General features: G+C 44.8%; 1 protein-coding gene across 2 annotated transcripts; it reads left to right on the plus strand.

The window, feature by feature from the left end:
- Positions 1–3,348: 3,348 nt before the first annotated feature.
- Positions 3,349–12,725, plus strand: PSMD6 (proteasome 26S subunit, non-ATPase 6). 2 transcript variants are annotated; one of them, XM_039482336.1, is made up of 8 exons: positions 3,349–3,371; positions 5,137–5,342; positions 6,107–6,252; positions 7,519–7,738; positions 7,855–7,963; positions 9,404–9,572; positions 12,203–12,280; positions 12,411–12,725. In XM_039482336.1, exons 2-8 carry the CDS (start codon positions 5,139–5,141, stop codon positions 12,505–12,507), a joined length of 1,023 nt encoding a protein of 340 aa, XP_039338270.1. In that variant the 5' UTR covers positions 3,349–3,371; positions 5,137–5,138; the 3' UTR covers positions 12,508–12,725. The 2 variants fall into 2 exon arrangements, with proteins under 2 accessions (XP_039338270.1, XP_039338269.1); XM_039482335.1 differs by lacking the exon at positions 3,349–3,371 and adding an exon at positions 3,457–3,723.
- The last annotated feature ends 6,432 nt before the right edge of the window (positions 12,726–19,157 follow it).

The following is a 19,157-nucleotide window of genomic DNA, read 5'->3' on the forward strand; positions in this document are numbered from 1 at the left end:
ACTGAAAATTCAAAAAGAAAAAAGAAGAAAAACAGTTTGATATAGGCTGTCATAAGCAAAGGGGAAAAACAAAGGAACTCTCCAACTTAAAACACTGAAACAAACACTTGAAGCTAACATATCTCGCACTCACCACACCACAGAACTACTAATTAGTGCTTCCACAGGAATAATAATAAAAAAAATCCCATTTAAAAATATTTAGCACAAATCAAAGACGCATTGGGTAACAATTTCTATTAGCAAACCTGTAAAGAATTTAAACCCAATAAAAAAGAAAAACTTTAGGAATACAAAGTAGTGAAATATGGACAAAACAATTCTTTCCAAGATCTATATGAAGAAATCCAACCCCAAACCTTATTCAAGAACACAAGAGCATAATTTTTACAAAGATTTGACCTGAAGATGCAATTTAAAACCACCAAACCATCCTGAAGACCCCTTTCACAATACTCAAAATCAAGAAAACTCTTCAGAAACACAAATTCAGAAAATCATACAGACCAGATAATATAGGTAATATTTACAAAGACACTAATGGCAGTTAGGTGCCCAACTTGCTTTAGCAGTCTGTAGGAACTAGGTGCTTGGCTGCCATTTTTGCCTTTGTAAATTTATTTCCATCTCAAATTGATACTGAAACACAACATAGAAATCATTTAGAAAGCTTTTTAAATTTTTAGCCCAACCTCCCCAATGTTGACACTTCCCTCAGAAAAGGTCAGATGGACTAATCATTCAAAAAGCAGAGAGAGAGAGAGCCTCAACTCAGACAATCTCAGAGGTCGTTATATTACCAACAACATCATTAACTGTTCTGTAGCACCCACAATGAAAACAATAATACATTTTAGTCTAGCCAGTAACTATGTAATAATAAAAAACCAAACTGTATTAAGCCGCTGATTGCATTTCACCCAGCAGATGATCAATAAACATATTAAAAAATAAAAGGAGATGAGAGTTTTCTGCTTCATGTAACTTTTTAGAAAGCTTTTGATTCAGTCTGGCACCCAGGATTGACTCTTAAATTGATACTAACTAGAATTAGTGAGAAAACATGACACTGTATCAATCTACCAACCTATCAAATACAGAAGAAAAATAAACAATTTGCAAACAGCCCTCAGGCAAGAGAGGGGAATAACACAGGGATGTAATCTGAGCCTAAGCCTTTTCAGCATAGCTATAAATGATTTATCGACTCTGCTGGAGCAGTTCGCAAATTCAAGACTTCCACTAAACAACACAGAGATAGATTGTCTAGTTTTGCTAATGACCGGGTTACACTATCACTCATACAAGATCATCTGTATGTATAGTGCCATCTGGTGACTCCAGATAATGTTACAGTCTCCAAACAAAATCACACCACTAGAAATGGACTGAAATACATGGGCTTTATGTGTTCACTTGGGAAAACATAACAAAACTGAGATATTTGGACAGATAAAAAACAATCGTAAAATTTTATTAGACAGAAATTGAACACAGTCTAAATTATAAATACATAGGCAGTACTGCCAACCCTGAAAGTTCAAAAATAATATGTCTTGTCTATGTAAGTGGTTTCCTACATAGAGGCCTTAGATTGTAAAATCTGTAGGGCAGTGACTACTGACTAGTATAGTACCTAACACAATGGGGCCCCATCTCAGCCGGCATCACTAGGGGCTACCACAATACTAATACCTAATAACAAAAATAGTTTGCTATTCTAATGGCCAAACTACAATATCACATAAGCTCAAATTATCACAAATGCTCAGACTTTTCACTAAAAATAAGAAGTAATGATGAGGCTGGTAGGTCTCACCTACATGCTAACTGATTGCCATTTTGGGTTTCAGGAAGGAATTTTCCCCCAGGTCAGATTGGCGGAGTGTTTTGCCGTGCTCTGCAGTACAGGGCACCGGCCACTTGCTTGTTGAAGTAGAGTAAATGATGGATTCTCTATAACTTTTAAAATCTTTAAATTGAGATTTGAGGGCTTCGGTAACTCAGCCAGAGGTTATGGGCCTATTACAGGAATGGGTGGGTGAGATTCTGTGGCCTGTGATGTGCAGGAGGTCAGACTGGCTGATCAAGATGGTCAGTTTTGGCCTTAAAGTGTATGAGGGAGAAAAGAAAGCTACAGCAGAAATAACATGTTTTATGCAGTGTGATACTAACAGCAACAGATGAAAAGTGTTAGAAAAGTGTGAAATATTAGAGCTGACAGAAATGTTTCACATATAAATTAGAAATTTGAAAATTTGGGTGGGAGGAACTGGTGGCTTGTGCATGTGTCTCCATTGGTGGAGTCTGATTATACTGAGGCCATGGTGTATGGGTCTCTCTTAGTGGGAGGAGTCGATGTGTGGGGGAGGAGTGTCTGTGTCAGTGGGAGGAGTCTATGGTGAAATATGTGTCTCATATGAAGGAGTCTGTGGGGGATGCATTGGGGGAGGGGAAGGTGTTAGCATAGGCGACCCGGGCGCATTAGTGGGGGTGTTGGTGTCAGGGGTTTCTGGGGGCATTATGAGGGTGTCTCTGAGGGTGTTAGGTGGGTGTCGGGGTTTCTGGGGGCATTATGGGGGGTCTCTGGGGGCATTAGGGGGAGTGTCTCTGAGGGTGTTAGGTAGGTGTCGGGGAACTTATGGGGGTGTCTCTGAGGGTGTTAGGCAGAGGTTGGGGTTTCTGGGGGCATTATGGGGGTATCTCTGAGGGTGTTCGGTCGGTGTCGGGGGACTTATGGGGGTGTCTCTGAGGGTGTTAGGGTGTCTGGGGCATCATGGGGAATATCTCTGAGGGTATTAGGCAGGTGTTTGGGGGCAATATGGGGGGTGTTGGTGTCGGGGGCGATATGGAGATGTCGGAGTCGGGGTGTGAGGCGGGTGTGGGGGGGCGATAGGGGGGTGTCGGTGTCCGGTTGTGTGAGGCGGGTGTCGGGGGCGATATGGGGTCAGGTGTGAGGCGGGTGTCGGGGTGATATGGGGCGGTCGGTGTTGGGGTGTGAGGCGGGTGTCGGAGCGGTCGGGGTGTGAGGCGGGTGTTGGCGGGTGATATGGGGGTGTCGGTGCCGCTTTGGGGGGTGTCGGAGTTGGGGTGTGAGGCGGGTGTCCGGGGCGATATGGGCGGTCGGAGTCGGGGGTGTGAGGTGGGGGTGTCGGAGTATCAGGCGGGTGTCGGGGGCGATATGGGCGGTCGGAGTCGGGGGTCTCTAGGGCGTTGTGGGGGCAGGGGCGGCTCTAGCCATTTCCCCGCCCCAAGCAGGGCGGCAGGCCGGGGGGCGCTCTGCCTGTCGCCGGTCCCGCGGCGCCGGTGTCCCTCCCGCAGACGTGCCTGCGCCCCCCCGGTCTGGAGCTGGGGTCTGGAGGCGGCCCTGGGTGAGGGGAGCCGCGGCGCCGGCGGGGTCTCTGGGGCCGCGAGGCAGCTCCCCCGAGCCTGCAGGGGGCGCTGCGAGCCGGAGCCGGGGCCGGAGCCGGAGCCGGGGTCCGGGCGGGCGGAAGCGGCCGCCGCCGGTTTCCGTCTCTCGGCGGCTGAGTCACTGGCCGCGCCGCTGCCTGCCGCCGGCCCCGCTGCCCGGCCCCGCCATGCCGCTGGAGAACCTGGAGGAGGAGGGGCTGCCCAAGAACCCCGACCTGCGCATCGCCCAGCTCCGCTTCCTCCTCAGCCTGCGGCCGCAGCGCCCCGACCCCGCCGTGCGCGAGGAGCTCATGGCGGCCGTGCGGCGCCACAGTCAGTGCGGGCCCCGTTCCCTCCCCCTCCCCCTCTCCCTCGCCGCTGCCCCGGCCCGGGGTCCTGTTCCCTCCCCTCCGACTCCCTCCTCTCCCCGGTCCCCTCCCTGGGCCCCGTTTCCTCCCCTCCTCCCCTTCTCTTCCTGGCCCCTGCCCTGGACCCCACTCCCACGCCCTTGCCCCATTCCCTCCTCTCCTGGGCCCTTGGCCCCTCCCTCACTTCCTCCTCTCCCTGGCCCCAGCCCCCACTCTGACCCCTGTTCCCTCCCTTCTCTGTCTTCTCCTCCACTCCGGCCCCCTTCCCCCCCACACCAGCTCTAGCCCTCTCCCCCCCATCCTCCTCCCTCTTTCTGTCCCCCCCACTCTGTTCTTCCACATCCCCCAACACCAGCCCGCAGTCCCCATTCCCTTCGACCTCTCAGCCCCATCCCCTGTTCCCAACCCCTCCCTCCCCCATAATCCCCTTCCTGCCCCCTCCACATCCCCCCAACCTCAGACCCCATTCCCTCCCCCGCTGAGGGGGTGTAGCCTGGGGCTTCTCTCCCTCCTCTGGTAACAAGCTGTGGCCCCCCGTGTGCCCTGCCACCACTCATAGGGGTGGGGGAGTTCACAGCATCACCTTATTCTGTGGGGTGTGGGTACATCTCAGTCTCTGTGCCTCATGGTCTCTACTGCTGAAGAGAAATGGTTGTTTATCTTGCAGTAACACCTAGCAGTGCCAGTCCAGCATCAGGATCCGTCACATCTTACGCGCATTTAACATGCATGATTTCAGCTTTACGTGGTCGGCGAAAACGGAAAAAAAGAGAAAAAACAATTTTAATACTGTACCTGTAGTGCGGGTGATTCCGCCCACCATTACACTCAGTGTAATTTTGACTATATTCGATTTTCGCTTTACGCACTGAGTGCGGAACGTAACCCCAGTGTAAGATGCGACAGACCTGTATAAGCAAGTAAAGAAAATAGCCAAGCAGCCAGACTAGTAACATAGCAAGAGGCAGGTGGAGTGGTTTGAGCGTTGGCCTGCTAAACCCAGGGTTGTGAGTTCAATCCTTGAGAGGGCCATTTGGGGATTTAGTTGGGGATTGGTCCTGATTTGAGCACGGGGTTGGACTAGATACCTCCTCAGGTCCCTTCCAACCCTGATATTCTAAGTAGCTAAAGAGCAGGCTGGGGACCAGGGAAGTGAATGAGTTGTGCATAAGAGGCAGGAGACTGTCAAACAGGAAGAGAACCTGAAACACAATCTTCAATGCATAATGTCTAAATGTCCTTTTATCAGGCAGCTTCTGATAACTAATCTGGTTATATCCCTCCCTCAATGGGAGTTTTCCTTTAGCACTTCAGACTATTGATATGGGATCCTGCAGCAATGTTTAAGACAGCAAGAGCTACCCCAATTCTCTTTCAGATATGGCTCCATACTATGAAGCACTCTGCAAGCCGCTTGACTGGCAGATGGACATGGAGCTGTTGAATAAGATGAAAAAGGCGAATGAGGAAGAGTTGAAACGTCTCGACAATGAACTGGAAGATGCGGAAAAGATCTTGGGGGAGAGTGAAATCCGTGATGCAATGATGGCCAAGGCTGAGTACCTGTGCCGAATTGGGGACAAGGTGAGTTAAAGGCACAGGTTCCTTGGGCTGCTGTCATTAAAATCATTCTTCGTCTTTCAAACCAGGCACATTCCTATGCATTCTATCCATTTAGAGGAGGCCCGCTGACTCATGATCTGGAGAAAATAGAACCACACATGGGTGGGGTGAATGGTGAGATCTAAGCAATGCAGCAAGAGAAAGGAAAGGGATGTAAAACTGGGAAGTGAAAGGCAAACTAAGAAGAGAACAAATAAAAGTTTGCCATTTAAAACTTTTCAAAACATTTTGTAGACAGTATTTTCTACCTACCTAGTGTTTTGTTTTTAAGCTGTTACATCATAATTGCATATGAAAAGTGAATTAGTTACTGTACTCATAATCATTGGGGACTCTGTTAAGGTATTTTGAGAGTAACTTTTGGAACTTCAGATTTAAACTTTGACAAGTTGTGAATGTTAATCTCCTTTTTTGAAGAAGGTTGGTATTTTAATTATTTAGGATAGACAGTTGTACAGTTCTGTTGTGGGTGATACACCTTGATCAGAGCATGCTAATTTAGTTTAAACTGGCTTTCTAAGATGGCTGCCAGCTTTTTTAAGTGCCAAGACACATTTCAGTTGCCTGTGGTTTTTTGCCCCCACAGTACTGCTAAAATGTCCTTTCAACAAGATAAATCTGTACACTACCCTGGTAACGCCCAAGGCAGCTTCCCTTGATAAGACATTTTAGTGGGGTGCCAGTTCCTTTTTATGTTCTAATATTAGAAAATATTGTCTTGTTAGGAAGGAGCTCTGACTGCTTTTCGTAAGACATATGACAAAACTGTGGCACTGGGACATCGTCTGGATATTGTGTTCTACCTTCTAAGAATTGGTTTGTTTTACATGGATAATGACCTCATCACACGGAATATTGAAAAGGCAAAAAGGTACCATTGTTAGATTTGTGGCAAATATCTCCTTTTGAAGTAAAGCATCATTAGTTGCATATGTCTAACAAAACACTAGTTTTGAAGATAGCTATAGAACTGCCTGATTGCTAGTGAATAGGTTTGGCTTATTTGTTAATAATTTAAAAAAATAGTACTTATTCTTGTTATAAGTGCACAGTGCACTTTGCAATCTGAAAGAAATCTGAGTTCCTGCCACATAGAGCTTATAATTAAAATACAGTGACATTTGTATTCTCATTATTTACTAATTTGCAATTAAATCTAGTTGTTATACATTATGGTCCTGGGTAAAGTTAAGAAAGACACAAACGATTATAACCAGGGCTTGAAAAACTTACCAGATACCCACTAGCCAGAGGACTAAACCTACTAGCTAGAGTTAGATATGAAAGATGAGTGGATGCTGCGTCAGTCAGTCATGGGGCAATCCCATAGGAGAAACGCTGGTGCCCTTACAATCTCCAGCTGCTGGGAGTGGGGAGGTGCAGGTGTTGGGATTTCTGTGAGGCTGCTTGCTGCCCCTGGACACTACCTGGGGCCTGAATCTTTTGTGTCTGCTCCTGGCTATCCTGTGTTTGAGTTTGAATTTCCAAACCTCTTCCTGCCTGTAGCTGCTAGAAGGGAGAGGAACTTTTTTCCCCTTAGCATCGTGGCACTTTCAGGCTGCTGCAATGAGCTGGTCTCCACTACTGGTTCCTCATCATCTTGGCTGTTGCAATGAGAGATCTTTGACTTTACTTTTCCCTCAGTCTCTATTTTTTGTGTTCTCCCCTGTGAATGGCTCCTGGCCCGGCCTCCGTTGCTGCTTGTGGCTACAGCAGCATTACATGGGTCTTGAAAGTTTCACTGCTGCCCATAGGTTTTGGGTCCCCCCCCCCTCGCATTTTTAAAAAATGATTATAGTGTACTACTGGTGGACAAAGCTGTGAGCAACAGAGGCATTGGAGGTGTGTGTCTGTAGACTCAGGATCACAGTACTGCATAGGTTCACATTTGGAAGATTAGCATCACAATTAAATAGGATAGAAATTTTTAAATTTTTTAAAATGTAGCTTGGATTCTGGCCTCACCAAGGAAAGCATCCCATCTATCACTGACAAGCGCATTTTTGAAGCCCTAATTGTTACGATATAGTGCACTTCATAACTAAGACTTCCTTATGCATTCTAATCTTGTTAAATGTACTGTACTCATTATTTCAGATAAAGAAAACAAGTAAACATATATCTTATTTGTTTTAAGTTTAATAGAGGAAGGAGGAGACTGGGACAGGAGAAATCGTCTGAAAGTCTACCAAGGTCTTTACTGCGTAGCTATTCGAGATTTCAAACAAGCAGCAGAACTCTTTCTTGATACAGTTTCAACATTTACATCCTATGAACTTATGGATTACAAAACATTTGTAACATATACTGTCTACGTCAGTATGATTGCATTAGACAGACCAGACCTTAGAGAGAAGGCAAGTAAAGCAAACAACTACACTGATTCAAGCTGATCAAATTATTCTTAATTTTTTCTCTCTCTCTCTCTGACGCTAGTATATGAAACTTCTAAATGTTGTTTGATTGCTTTCAGGTTATTAAAGGGGCAGAGATTCTGGAAGTGTTGCATAGTTTACCAACTGTACGACAGTATCTCTTTTCACTCTATGAATGTCGTTATTCAGTCTTCTTCCAGTCATTAGGTAAGGATATTTCATATACCAGTATCTTTCCCCTGTGTTTCTCATTAGGTCCTGTGAGCAGCTTGCTGCAAATCATAGCTGAGCTTTGTAGAATTGCCATGGGGATGGGCTGCAGATGTAGTTAGTATTGTCAAACCCCTGACAGTTAAACTCCTCCATTTGCTTTAGGTGAATCACTCCTAAATATCACTCTTCCTTTGCAGCACAGTGAGGTAGAGTAAGCTGCTCTTGCATGGATTTATGGCTCTCTAAAATGTTTCTTATAAAATGCGCATTCTGGAAGATGGCATCTGGTTGGATGAGGGAAGGTTCTTACAGTCTGGGCACCTAGCACCATTTTATAGGGTGCGATCAAAGAGCCAGTTTGCTATCTTTGGTCCTAATTCTGTGGTCAGACCTATAGGCTGTGTGCAAATACAAGATTCCTGGTTGTAGAATTGAGACCTTAGTAGTACTTAACTCTATTAAAATGGGAATTATTGAGCTATACCTATCTCCTAGAACTGGAAGGGACCCTGCAGGGTCATAGAGTCCAGCCCCCTGCCTTCACTAACAGGACCAAGTACTGATTTTGCCCCAGATCCCTAGGTGGCCCCCTTAAGGACTGAACTCACAACCCTGGGTTTAGCAGGCCAATGCTCAAACCACTGAGCTATCCCTCCCCCTGAAAGGCCTCCTTTAAAAGAGAATATAGTTTTTTCTAAAGTTAAAACACTGGATGCTTCAGGAAGCCAAAGGAGTCTAAATTCTGTAGGTTGATTTTTAAAACCTGAACTTTCAGGTTTAAATTATAAAGGGGAGATTTCATAGCTGCTGGCTATTTAGGGCTGTTTAGAACTGGTTTCTATGGGAACAGGGCAGAAATGAGGAAAGAAAACAGTTTTAAAATCCATTCTTTATTGTTGCCACTGTTCTGTCAGTTTTCATGCTGCTGGTTTCTGCTCCAGTTTCCATGAAAATGGGTTCTAAGGTAGCAAAAATAAGACTTAAAAAAAAAAAAAATCTTCCCCTTTACTTTGGGGAAGACTGGATCGGAATGGCTGCCCTGCAACCAAAAGCAGAGAGCAGAAAATCTCAGCTGCTGTTGAGAATTGCAAGTGCGAGAGTGACAAAAACCAAGAGCTCCTGAAGCATCTGTAGTTTCTTAAAGCCAATTTAAGACCCTCTCAATAGAAAACTAGTCTTACCCTCAACTATGTTATTCTTAAGAACAAGTTTTGATAAAGCAAACACAAACCAAGTACTATCAAAAATGTGAGTATCTACTTGGATTGTGCCTTTGTATCTCAATGTACATGTACGGGACACAGGGATCCAGTACAATCACATACCATATCATGTTGCTTATTGAACTTTGTGTTTTGTTCTGTTTTTTTGTAATAAGCAAGAATAGATATACTCTAAGATTATAGACTGTATTTGTGATTTTTATCTTTTCAGCTATTGTAGAGCAAGAGATGAAAAAAGATTGGCTGTTTGCTCCTCACTATCGTTATTACGTACGGGAAATGAGAATTCATGCATACAGCCAGCTCCTAGAATCCTACCGGTCACTGACACTAGGGTACATGGCAGAAGCTTTTGGAGTCGGTGTAGAATTCATAGATCAGTAAGTTAAAAGTAACTTTTGTAAGTTAGAGACTTTAGTCATCATTTAAAAAGTAACAAGTTTACAATGATCCTGCTACAAATAAACAAACAATACCAAATAGAGAGAAGAGGTATTTACTTAGACCATCCACAAACCAAGTTATCTGTGTATGCATGCAAAATTATTTTTTACTAGTCTCATGTTTAAGTGTAGAAATCAGTTTAACTTTAGTCTGTTTAAAAAAAATTCATTGTCCAATATTTCTTTTTCTCTCTGCATAAGAAATTTATATTTAGTTTTTACACATGAAGCATCATGAGATAGATACCTAAGAAAATATTTTTTTCTTTAAATGATAAGACCAAGGGCTATCTGGATGAATACAATTGAATTTAGGGAACGAGGATATAACACAGTTAAAAGTTATGATGTAGATGAGATTTCATCATGTTCTTTAAATTTTGACTGTCCTTGTTTCAGTTTTGGGACACTTAAGTTCTATCTTCACTACAAGTTTTAACTGGATTGCCTGACTCACCTATAATTGCTGTGTAGATTGGACCTGATATTTGTGGTTTAAATCAGGTAAAGTGTAGGCAGCTGTTGTGCAAGCTTTCCAAAAATCACACCTCAGCCTGCACTTGTTTGGTCTCACCTTAGAACTGGAACTACAACTAGTTTTCACTGTGACCTAAATTGGGATTTGAAGCTAAATCTAGGGTGAAAGATTAGTGGATTTACCTCTGATACCTATAACAGCCAGCTTGTGTTTGAATACCTCTAGAGGAATAACTTGCTTCCATCTATAAGTATTTTTTTAAAATATTCCCAATTAAGAAAAAATAGGCAGGAATCTGAGTCCTGATTGAAATGTACATAAATAAATTAGTAAAGCAAAAAAAGAACATTTGAACGGAAACCGAATATAATCATATTAATGAGATCAGCACTTAAGTTATACCAGTTTCTATTAATAGTGAGAGAGTAGATATTAATGATTGTAACTTACCTGGTTTACTATAGGTACTTATTCATGTTGTCATGCTCTACTATGGGTTTGTTTATTTTCATTGTCACTTCTTTCCTAGCCACAAACAGTTCTCTGGAAACAGACCAACAGGAAGAGTTTAACCAATCCTTATCAATTTACAGGCACGTGCTCAGCACCAGCATTATTTTTTCCTTAGTATCCACGCTTTGATCCATAATAATCCACTCTAGTTGGTTTTATTGCGATATGACCTCATAAGAATTAGTTGGAAAAAATTAAAGAGCAGCAAATTTAATAAAAAAACAAAACACTATATGCTACTCTAAGGAATGAAAAAAACTTTTGTGTACTTTCTTGAAAAAAAAAAACATATATTGTTTGATTGTTGTAAATGGTTCCAATTTTTTTCAGTCAGTCAGGCAGTCAGACAGGTTTTCCACTTATTGGCCGGTTTTTGACTCCTCCATACCATCAGTCTTTTCTGCTGTTTGTTCACATTCTAATGGACTATTTACTGGAAGGATTCAGGGTTTAACCACATGATCTTAGGAAATGGTGGCGAGCAAGTCACAAACTGCTCTCTGCTTTCCTCTACATTAGAAATGTTAATGGTTTTTAATAACTTGGGGGTGGGGGACTTTCAGGCAAGGGACTAGGGTGGGTAAAAATGTGTAGTAAGGCTACTTTCTATTATAGGAAGGGCTGAAACATGAGAATTAGGCTGTACGATTGAATTTTTCAGAGGTATAGGAGGGCAGTGGCAAGGGGGAAGAGGACTGTCTAATCAGAATAATTTGAGCACAGGTGCTACTGGCCATCACTGAGGATAGTTCATTTAACACTGCTGGTGGATATCAGAACAGCAGAATCAGAACAGATGTGCAGGAGGAGGAAGTGGGAGTGCTCACAGCTGGTAAGGAGACTGTTGGCTCCTCCAACTGGCTCAGAACATCAGGAGGTGATAGGAAGGGTTTGGTAGCCACAGCATGCTTGCACTAGGTGTGGCAGGAGGTTAAGGGAGACATACATGGATTTTGGATTGAATGGGCCTGACATGGTTTGTAGTAGGAGAAATAGAAATGGTGGGGTAACCATGTTTGCATTGTGGCCTTCTGACAACTTACTTCAACCTCCAGAACTGAAAGGTGACTTTACACAAAGCATGAAATACATCACTCTGCACTCGGTGACAGGACAAAACTCCCATTGGCTTCAGTGGGAGCCTGGGCTGAATAGAGAGTTCTTGCCCAGGTTCAGAGTATAAGGGTAATCTTTAGCTTTTAGGAAGCAATAACACTGTTATTTAATGTAATAGCATCTAATTTTGTAGTTGCCCTGCCTTGGAGCCATTCCACTAATGTAACTGTAGACAATGTCAAATGCTAAGGAGCTGTACAATAGAATAAAAACGAAGTGTACACAATACACCACCACCTCCTAACGTCCAAACAAATGAGGTGCAGCTTAAAAGAAGAAAAGGAAGTAGATGAGCAAAGGTGGAACATGAAAGGCCCTTCTAAAAATAGCGGTGGGGGAAAAAGAACTTTAAAGCGTTTCTTTAAAAGTGGGATGGTAAGAAAACAAGACACTGTGGGAGCCTGCAACTCTTTTGTGCAACATCTATATATTTAACATACTACTTTTTTTTTTTAATTAGGGAGCTTTCAAGATTTATTGCAGCTGGGCGACTGCATTGCAAAATAGACAAAGTAAATGAGATAGTCGAAACTAACAGGTACAGTATCTATAATCTGGTTTAACACTGTATATTCTAATCACAGTTACTAAATTGACAGCGTTATTGAAAAGCTTGTCATGGTTTAATGTGACTTCTTACTATAAACTCCTTTCTTCATAATTTGTAGGCCCGATAGCAAGAACTGGCAGTACCAAGAAACCATCAAGAAAGGAGATTTGCTGCTAAATAGAGTTCAGAAACTTTCCAGAGTAATTAATATGTAACACTTTTTTAAAAATAACGGAATGCAAAATGTAGATGTTTAAGACCATTTTGGAAGTAATGTGTACTGTATGAGTTGATATGCGGTAGCTAAGAAAATTATAAGAAAGAAGTAGGGTTTTTACAGTCTGCTTCATTATGTAAACAACGAAACTGTATAAACGTTACATTCATGTTTTCAGATCCCAGTTCATTAAATATATAATACAGTGGGATGTAATGTACAATGTTCAGTTTTTTGTTTCATAGTAAACTATTATGTTTAGAAAGCAGGGCTAATATTTGTGAGCAAAAAGAACTAGTGACAGGCACAAATGAACAAGTCCCATGAGTCATTCTGGGACTAAGAAAACTAGATAGTTTAACAGTAGAAGGAAATATTTACATTAGAGTAGTAGCCAAAAGCGTCTCTAGGGATTGAGGCCCCATGGTGGTGGGCACTATACAGAGAGATTTCCTATCCTGAAGGGATTACAGTCTAAAGACGCTGACAGACAACGAGTAGAGGGTATACGGCAGCACACACCCTAACCAATATGGTACAGAATTGGCATAGCTTTGTTAGTTGCATAGATTGTAACTTTAATTGATTAAAGTAACATTGCTCTGAAAATGGTATATTTGCTTGCTGCCTACTAATGCTCTATGTGGCAAAGAACATTAATCAGTTACATTATCTGAGCATTGCAGCTGGGGTTAACCTCTGAGTTAGATTTCCAAGTTTCAGAATGATGGTATGAAACGGTGGGAGACACTAATGCCATTTGATACATCAATCAGCAGTATAAATCACACGCTGTGGAGAAAGAAAGAAAATTTAACTCTGGTTCAGTTGTTGTCCCAGTGACACACAGTTCTGTCCTTAACACGAGTCTCCATCAGCTGCTTCCACCATCCTTGCTTGAGTTGGATGGCTCAGAGCTTTCTCTAAAAAAGAAGAGCTCTCAAGTGCAGTGATATTAGCTGAAATTCAATTCAAAGTGCTTGGGAGACACACCTTTTTACCTTGCATTCATTGCTGGTCTGATATCTGCTAGGGAAGATGGTCACCCCTGTGCCGATGGGTGTCAAAACCCTTATCTGGGATGTATGGAAGGGAGTGCAGGTGAATGGAGCTTGGAAGACCATAATTACACTCTATCTCCACGTGTCATGGGGGACTCTGGGCATCTCCCTATGTCTGAGTAACTACCACTTTGCTGGTCTGTGGAGGTTAGCACCCTTAGCCACAAGCTCTGCAGGTGAGGGGTCACTTTATATCATGATGGTGTAGATCACGCTTCACTGGATTGTTCTGAAATTCATGCTCTAGGAAGTTGGGTCAGCCCCAGCCCCTCCCCCAAATACCTGAATTTGTAATCAGCTGGTTGGGAAAGACGAGGTGGCCAGCTCACCCATAACTTTTTCTGAGCAATACTAGTGTGGGCAGTGTTAAAAAATGAAAAAAATTTCACGCACATTCCCTGTTTAAAAAAAATCCCGGTCTTCATTAATTTGCCTCGCTTGGTCAATAATGGAGGAGAGTGTTGAGAGTTTGTTGCTGTGGCATCAGCTAAAGCAGTTAATTATGTGTTGGGCCAGTGGTAGGTGCTCTCACAATAATTGCTGTGTTTACAGTGCTGGAGTTTTAATTTGAATCCAGATTCTCTTTTCATTGTATTAGCAAGCCTTCCTTTAATCCAGTATTTCACTCTCAGCTTGTTTTCATTGCTGTGAACAGCTGGTTGCTTCTTTTCCTAACCTGCACTTGTATATTAGACGAAGAGTAGCAAGCTGGTAGCGATACACTTCAGGTTAGTTCTGGCTGGCCATGAGCAATCTTCTTGCCTTTAATTCACTCATGGCCAGACCACACTACAGGTGGCAAGAGCCAGAGGCTCAAGTAATGGGATTTTGAAGGTTGGGGGTGAGACTGTTTAATAGAACTTTTGGGGGGTACAGATTAATTTCCTCTGCTCAGTAGTTATATTTGAACAGGCCTTAAATAACTGACAGTGCTTTGATATGACTTTCTCTAAACCTCATGATGCCATGAGGTGGCTCCTCTCCAAAGGAAGAGAAAATCACTGCCCTTTAACACAGCTCTTGTAAGTAGAACCTGCCAAAGTGAATCCTTTTAAGACAATTCAAGCTAAGTCAACAGGAACATCATTCCAAAAGCTCTCTTCAGGGACTAATTACATGGGGCACAAGGGCCCCAGCTTCATTTTTTCCTCCTTATAGGGCTAGCCTGTATTTTGTCACAGAATTAAACTTTCACTAAAATTCTAACGTGGCTTTTTTATTTTCACATACATATTTCAATCCTACAGGGAAGAGAACAGACACCCTCAAAGTATGGATATGGACTTACAGTACATGCCCAAATAAGACCTTGCAGATATTTTAACTCAGTTAAGAACAAGGGAAGAAACTAAATCATAATTCTCAGTACACCGTAATGCCACCCCTCCCCGTTCCGTACCTAGATTCCTTGAGGAACTGCCTTTGTTTGTGAAGACTTCACATCTGTGGGGTTTTTTTTTTTTGTTCCTGCCAAAATGAAAGAGCAGAATGTTAAGATATTGCAAAAGTAAGTTCACTCTATGAAGCAAACTTTCAGAACATACAGTTCACTTGCATGGCTGTGAGAGCCAGTTCAGAGCATAAATAACACACCACCTAACCACCAAAACTGAAGATTATTTTTAACTGTCTGGGATACATTCATTCTAGTAAAGTGCTTAATCAGGGTGATTAGCCTTATCCCCTGGACCATTAATTGCACTAAAGACAGGTATACATGGCCTCATTTTTTAATCCCTCCCCTCTTTAAAAATCCCCAATCCTCACTTATTCCACTGCTCCCTACTCTTTTCTCCACAGGAGATCGCATGCTCTGACCTACACAGCCCCTGTTGTCGCTCCCTGACCTGATGGGGTCAAGAGCTGGCAGAATGAGTCAGGGGAGTTCATACCTGACTGATCTCAGGCTTTCAGTGATTACTCAGGGCTTTCAGCTGTGCTGCAGTGATCATAGTCATAGGTGATGCTGAGCAGGGAGAGAAATCTTGGCCAGGTGCACTGCTCAGATGACACTGGTTGAAGGCCAGGCCTGTCTGGATTCACAGATGACCTGAAGAAGAGCTCTGTGTAAGCTCAGAAGCTTGTCTCTTACCAATAGACGTTTGTCCACTAAGCCTCTGGATTCAGAGAGAGCAGCCATGGTTTATGCCATTTATCTGAATGAGGAATATAATGGCGGGTTACATTTTTTTTTTCAAATGTCAGCGAAACAGGGGAAGGGACCAGGACATTCACAGGCCGTGCACTTCCCATTGTATTTACCTGTGTGTCTTGGGCAACATCACAGCGAGAGGTTCTGGGACTGCTCTTGCTCATGTCAGTGTGTGGTACAAATCTAAAACCAGGCCTTCCTGCAAAGGTGAAGTGCAAAGATTGCAAGAATCCCACCCCAGTCATTCCCCAGATTCTTAGCATACCTGGTGCTGGAGAAACTCCTCAGTGGTCAAGGAATGAACAATACAAACAAGACCTCTGGCTACACTGTGCTGAGATCCCCGTGGCTGGCCGGTGCCAGCAGACGGGCTCACAGGGCTGTTTAATGGCAGTGTAGCTGTTCAGGCTTGGGCTGAGGACCAGGCTCTGGGACATCTCAGAGCCTGGGCTCCAACCCAAACCCAGATGTTTACACTGCTATTAAACAGCCCGAGTCAGCTGGCACGGGCCAGCCACAGGTGTTTAACCTGGAGCTAACTTGCATTGCCCCGGAGCTTGGGGGAAGTATTCTTTTGCTTCATGCCCATGACTTCTAGTTCTATCCTGGTTGCATGGGTAGCACCTTACACACTTGCTCTCATGCTTTGGTTTTAACACCCTCCCAAAGCCTCATAAGCTGCAGGCCCAACTGCACATATTTTCCCATAACTCAATCCCACCACAGGGCACTGACATCACGCTGGTAGTGATGTAGCCAGAACCAAATACAGCATTCAAGGTGCAGGCTCCCCAAAGGACTCTGCTTCCTGATCCACCTATCTGTGCAGCCCCTCAAAACCAAACCCAGAAACACTTACTTGGTAGAAAACTGCTGGCTCGTCTCAAACACACTGTCAGTAGCCACCGGAGGCCCTTGGAGGTTCTGCTTTGCAAACGCGTGACCTGGATGTTCACTCCTCTGCCCTTGGTCAGTTGTATTTTCCCAGGTGGAATCCCCATTTCTCTGACCTCTAGGTCAGATGTGGGCAAACTACGGCCCACGGGACTGTCCTTCCCAGCCCCTCCCCTGCAGCCTCAGCTCGCTCTGCCGCCGGCACAATGCTCTGGGCAGCGGGGCTGCAGAGCCTGGCCTGACCCAGTCTCCGTGCTGCATGGTGGCAGTGGCGTGGCCTGGCTCTAGCGCCGTCAGCCACCAGTGCTCCAGGCAGCGCGGTGAGGGGGTAGGGAGCATGGGGGGAAGGGGGGGTGGATAGAGGGCAGGGGAGGTTGGGGTGGTGGTCAGGGGTCTGGATAGGGGTTGGGGCCAAATAGGAGGTTGAATAGGGGCAGTCAGGGGACAGGGAGAAGGGGAGGGGTCCTCAGGGGGCCATCAGGAATGAGAGAAGGAGTTAGATGGGGTCCGGAGGCAGTCAGGGGACAGGGAACGGGGGGGTTGGATGGGGCAGAAGTCTGGGGGGGGCAGATAGGAGGTGGGGCTGGGCCATGTACCCCTCCCCTCGCCGGCCCGCCATACAATGTATGAAACCCGATGCAGCCTTCAGGCCAAAAAGTTTGCCCACCCCTGCTCTAGGTACTAATCGAAAGGTTTTTTTGGTTTTTTTTTTTCCTCCTTTTTTGATGGGAGTGAATGGGAAAATAAAAACCCCTCAGCGGGGGGCTAAAACCCCAAGCAGCCAGACAGATGTGCCTACTCAAAGCTTTCAGGCTTAGGGAACCAGGAAGCAAAGACCTGGCAGAAGCTCCCTGGAGGACTGTGTGCAAGCTTCTGCATTTAAGTGTCTTTACTTAAAATAGGAAAGCTGATCTCCTGAGTGCCCTCCCCTACCAGGGCTGAACCAGGCGGCCAGAAAACAGGTTGCTGTGGCTCTCTCTACACTCGTGACCATACCAAGTGGGTACTGACAGGAGTCCCTCCTGCCTGGCACTTCTAAACCCTGGGGTGCGCTCAGCCCAAGCGGGTTTGCAGAAATGCTAGAGGCTGAGCCTCTGCCCGGCTGTTGGTACCTTGCTTTTCCCTTTGCACTTGGATGAAGGGACGAGGGACGTCTTCAGTAGCTTGTCAGTAACACACCCCTGCACCCTGGTTGAAATCCCTTTGTTTACCTGCTGCTCTGCCAAAGACTGTCTTGCTTCTTTCACTGACGTGTGCCCAGCCCCACAACGTACCATCATCCGTGCACACACTTAACATGCTCACTTTAGCTGCTTCACATAGGTGTTTCTAGTGTGGGCCTCACACTGATCTCTGCAGGAAACCACTCAGGTGCCTTCCTCCAACCTACACGCCTGGGAATCGACACTCGATTTTTGGCTACTGTACAAAAGTCACCTGTCATTGAAGTGGGTCAGGAATTGGGGCATATTTGGCACCAGGTCAAAGCTTGTGGCTTTAAAATAAGCTGGATATGCTCCAGCCTTGTATGCTTGAAACTAACCAGCGGTGAGCACCAGCTCAGCTCCACTTATTGTCAGAAGTGGGTCATTTCTGTAGGGTGGACGAGCCGTTTCGCTGCAGTCCTTGAGCCAGGTTTCAACCCCTAGAACCCGGCTTGTAGGCAAGTCAATTTGCCTGCATTTTTAACTAAAAATTCTCAAGAGCCTCTCGACAGCTAATTTGGGAAACCAGCAAACCACAAACAATGCCATTCTTCTTCAATAAGCAGCCCGTGCTGCGGCTTAGTGGTGAATCAAATATGTAATTGTAGCACTGGAGCCAAACAGCCAAGATCTTGAAACAGTGTTCAGACAAATCAGAGTCCTGGGCAATTGATGGCACAACCACGTATCTCTGATCAGTTGTTGTCGCAGGATGTTTGTGATAAAAAGCAGAGCTGGTGGAATAATTCCCCCTGATATGCAGCGAAGGGCTGGTTGCTGCAATGGCCCCTGTGGCAGTGGGTGCAAATAGGAGCAGCTCAGAGTGCTCTAACGTGGAAGGGTAAGTGTAGTTCACAGATGGCCCAGGACTGTGGCTTGCCATAGCTTGGAGCCACTTTTCCACTCGCTCCCCAAGATGTGCTGTGCATTCTCTAGCTGCAGCCCAGGAGCTCGGGCTGCCTTTTTTTCCTCTATATTTTGCAGAATCTGAATCCATCCTGGCGGCAGCAGAAATACACTGAGCAGAGAGGAGATCGACATCTTTGGGTTATACCAACACTCCACCAACCTTGATTCTTATTTAAAGGGATTCTGTATGGGAAGTGTTATTTACCGCGTATTCTTCACACAGTGCAAAGTCAACCTGTGGAACTCATTGCCAGGAGATGTTGTGAAGGCCAGAAGTATAACTGGGTTCAAAAAAATGTGAAGTTCATGGAGGGTAGGTCCATCAATGGCTATTAGCCAAGATGATCAGGGACGCAACCCCATGCTGTGGGTGTCCCTAAGCCTCGAACCACCAGAAGCTGGGACTGGATGATGGGATGGATCACTC

This window comes from Mauremys reevesii, linkage group 7, assembly GCF_016161935.1.
Source record: "Mauremys reevesii isolate NIE-2019 linkage group 7, ASM1616193v1, whole genome shotgun sequence".
NCBI classification, from domain to species: Eukaryota; Metazoa; Chordata; order Testudines; family Geoemydidae; genus Mauremys; species Mauremys reevesii.

Excerpts from the sequence above, each read along its gene's own strand:
- PSMD6 (XM_039482335.1), top strand. The coding sequence starts at position 3,579 with ATGCCGCTGGAGAACCTGGAGGAGGAGGGGCTGCCCAAGAACCCCGAC. Across the intron at positions 5,343-6,106 it reads TGTGCCGAATTGGGGACAAG|GAAGGAGCTCTGACTGCTTT; the intron begins GTGAGTTAAAGG and ends TTGTCTTGTTAG. Across the intron at positions 9,573-12,202 it reads GGTGTAGAATTCATAGATCA|GGAGCTTTCAAGATTTATTG; the intron begins GTAAGTTAAAAG and ends TTTTTTAATTAG.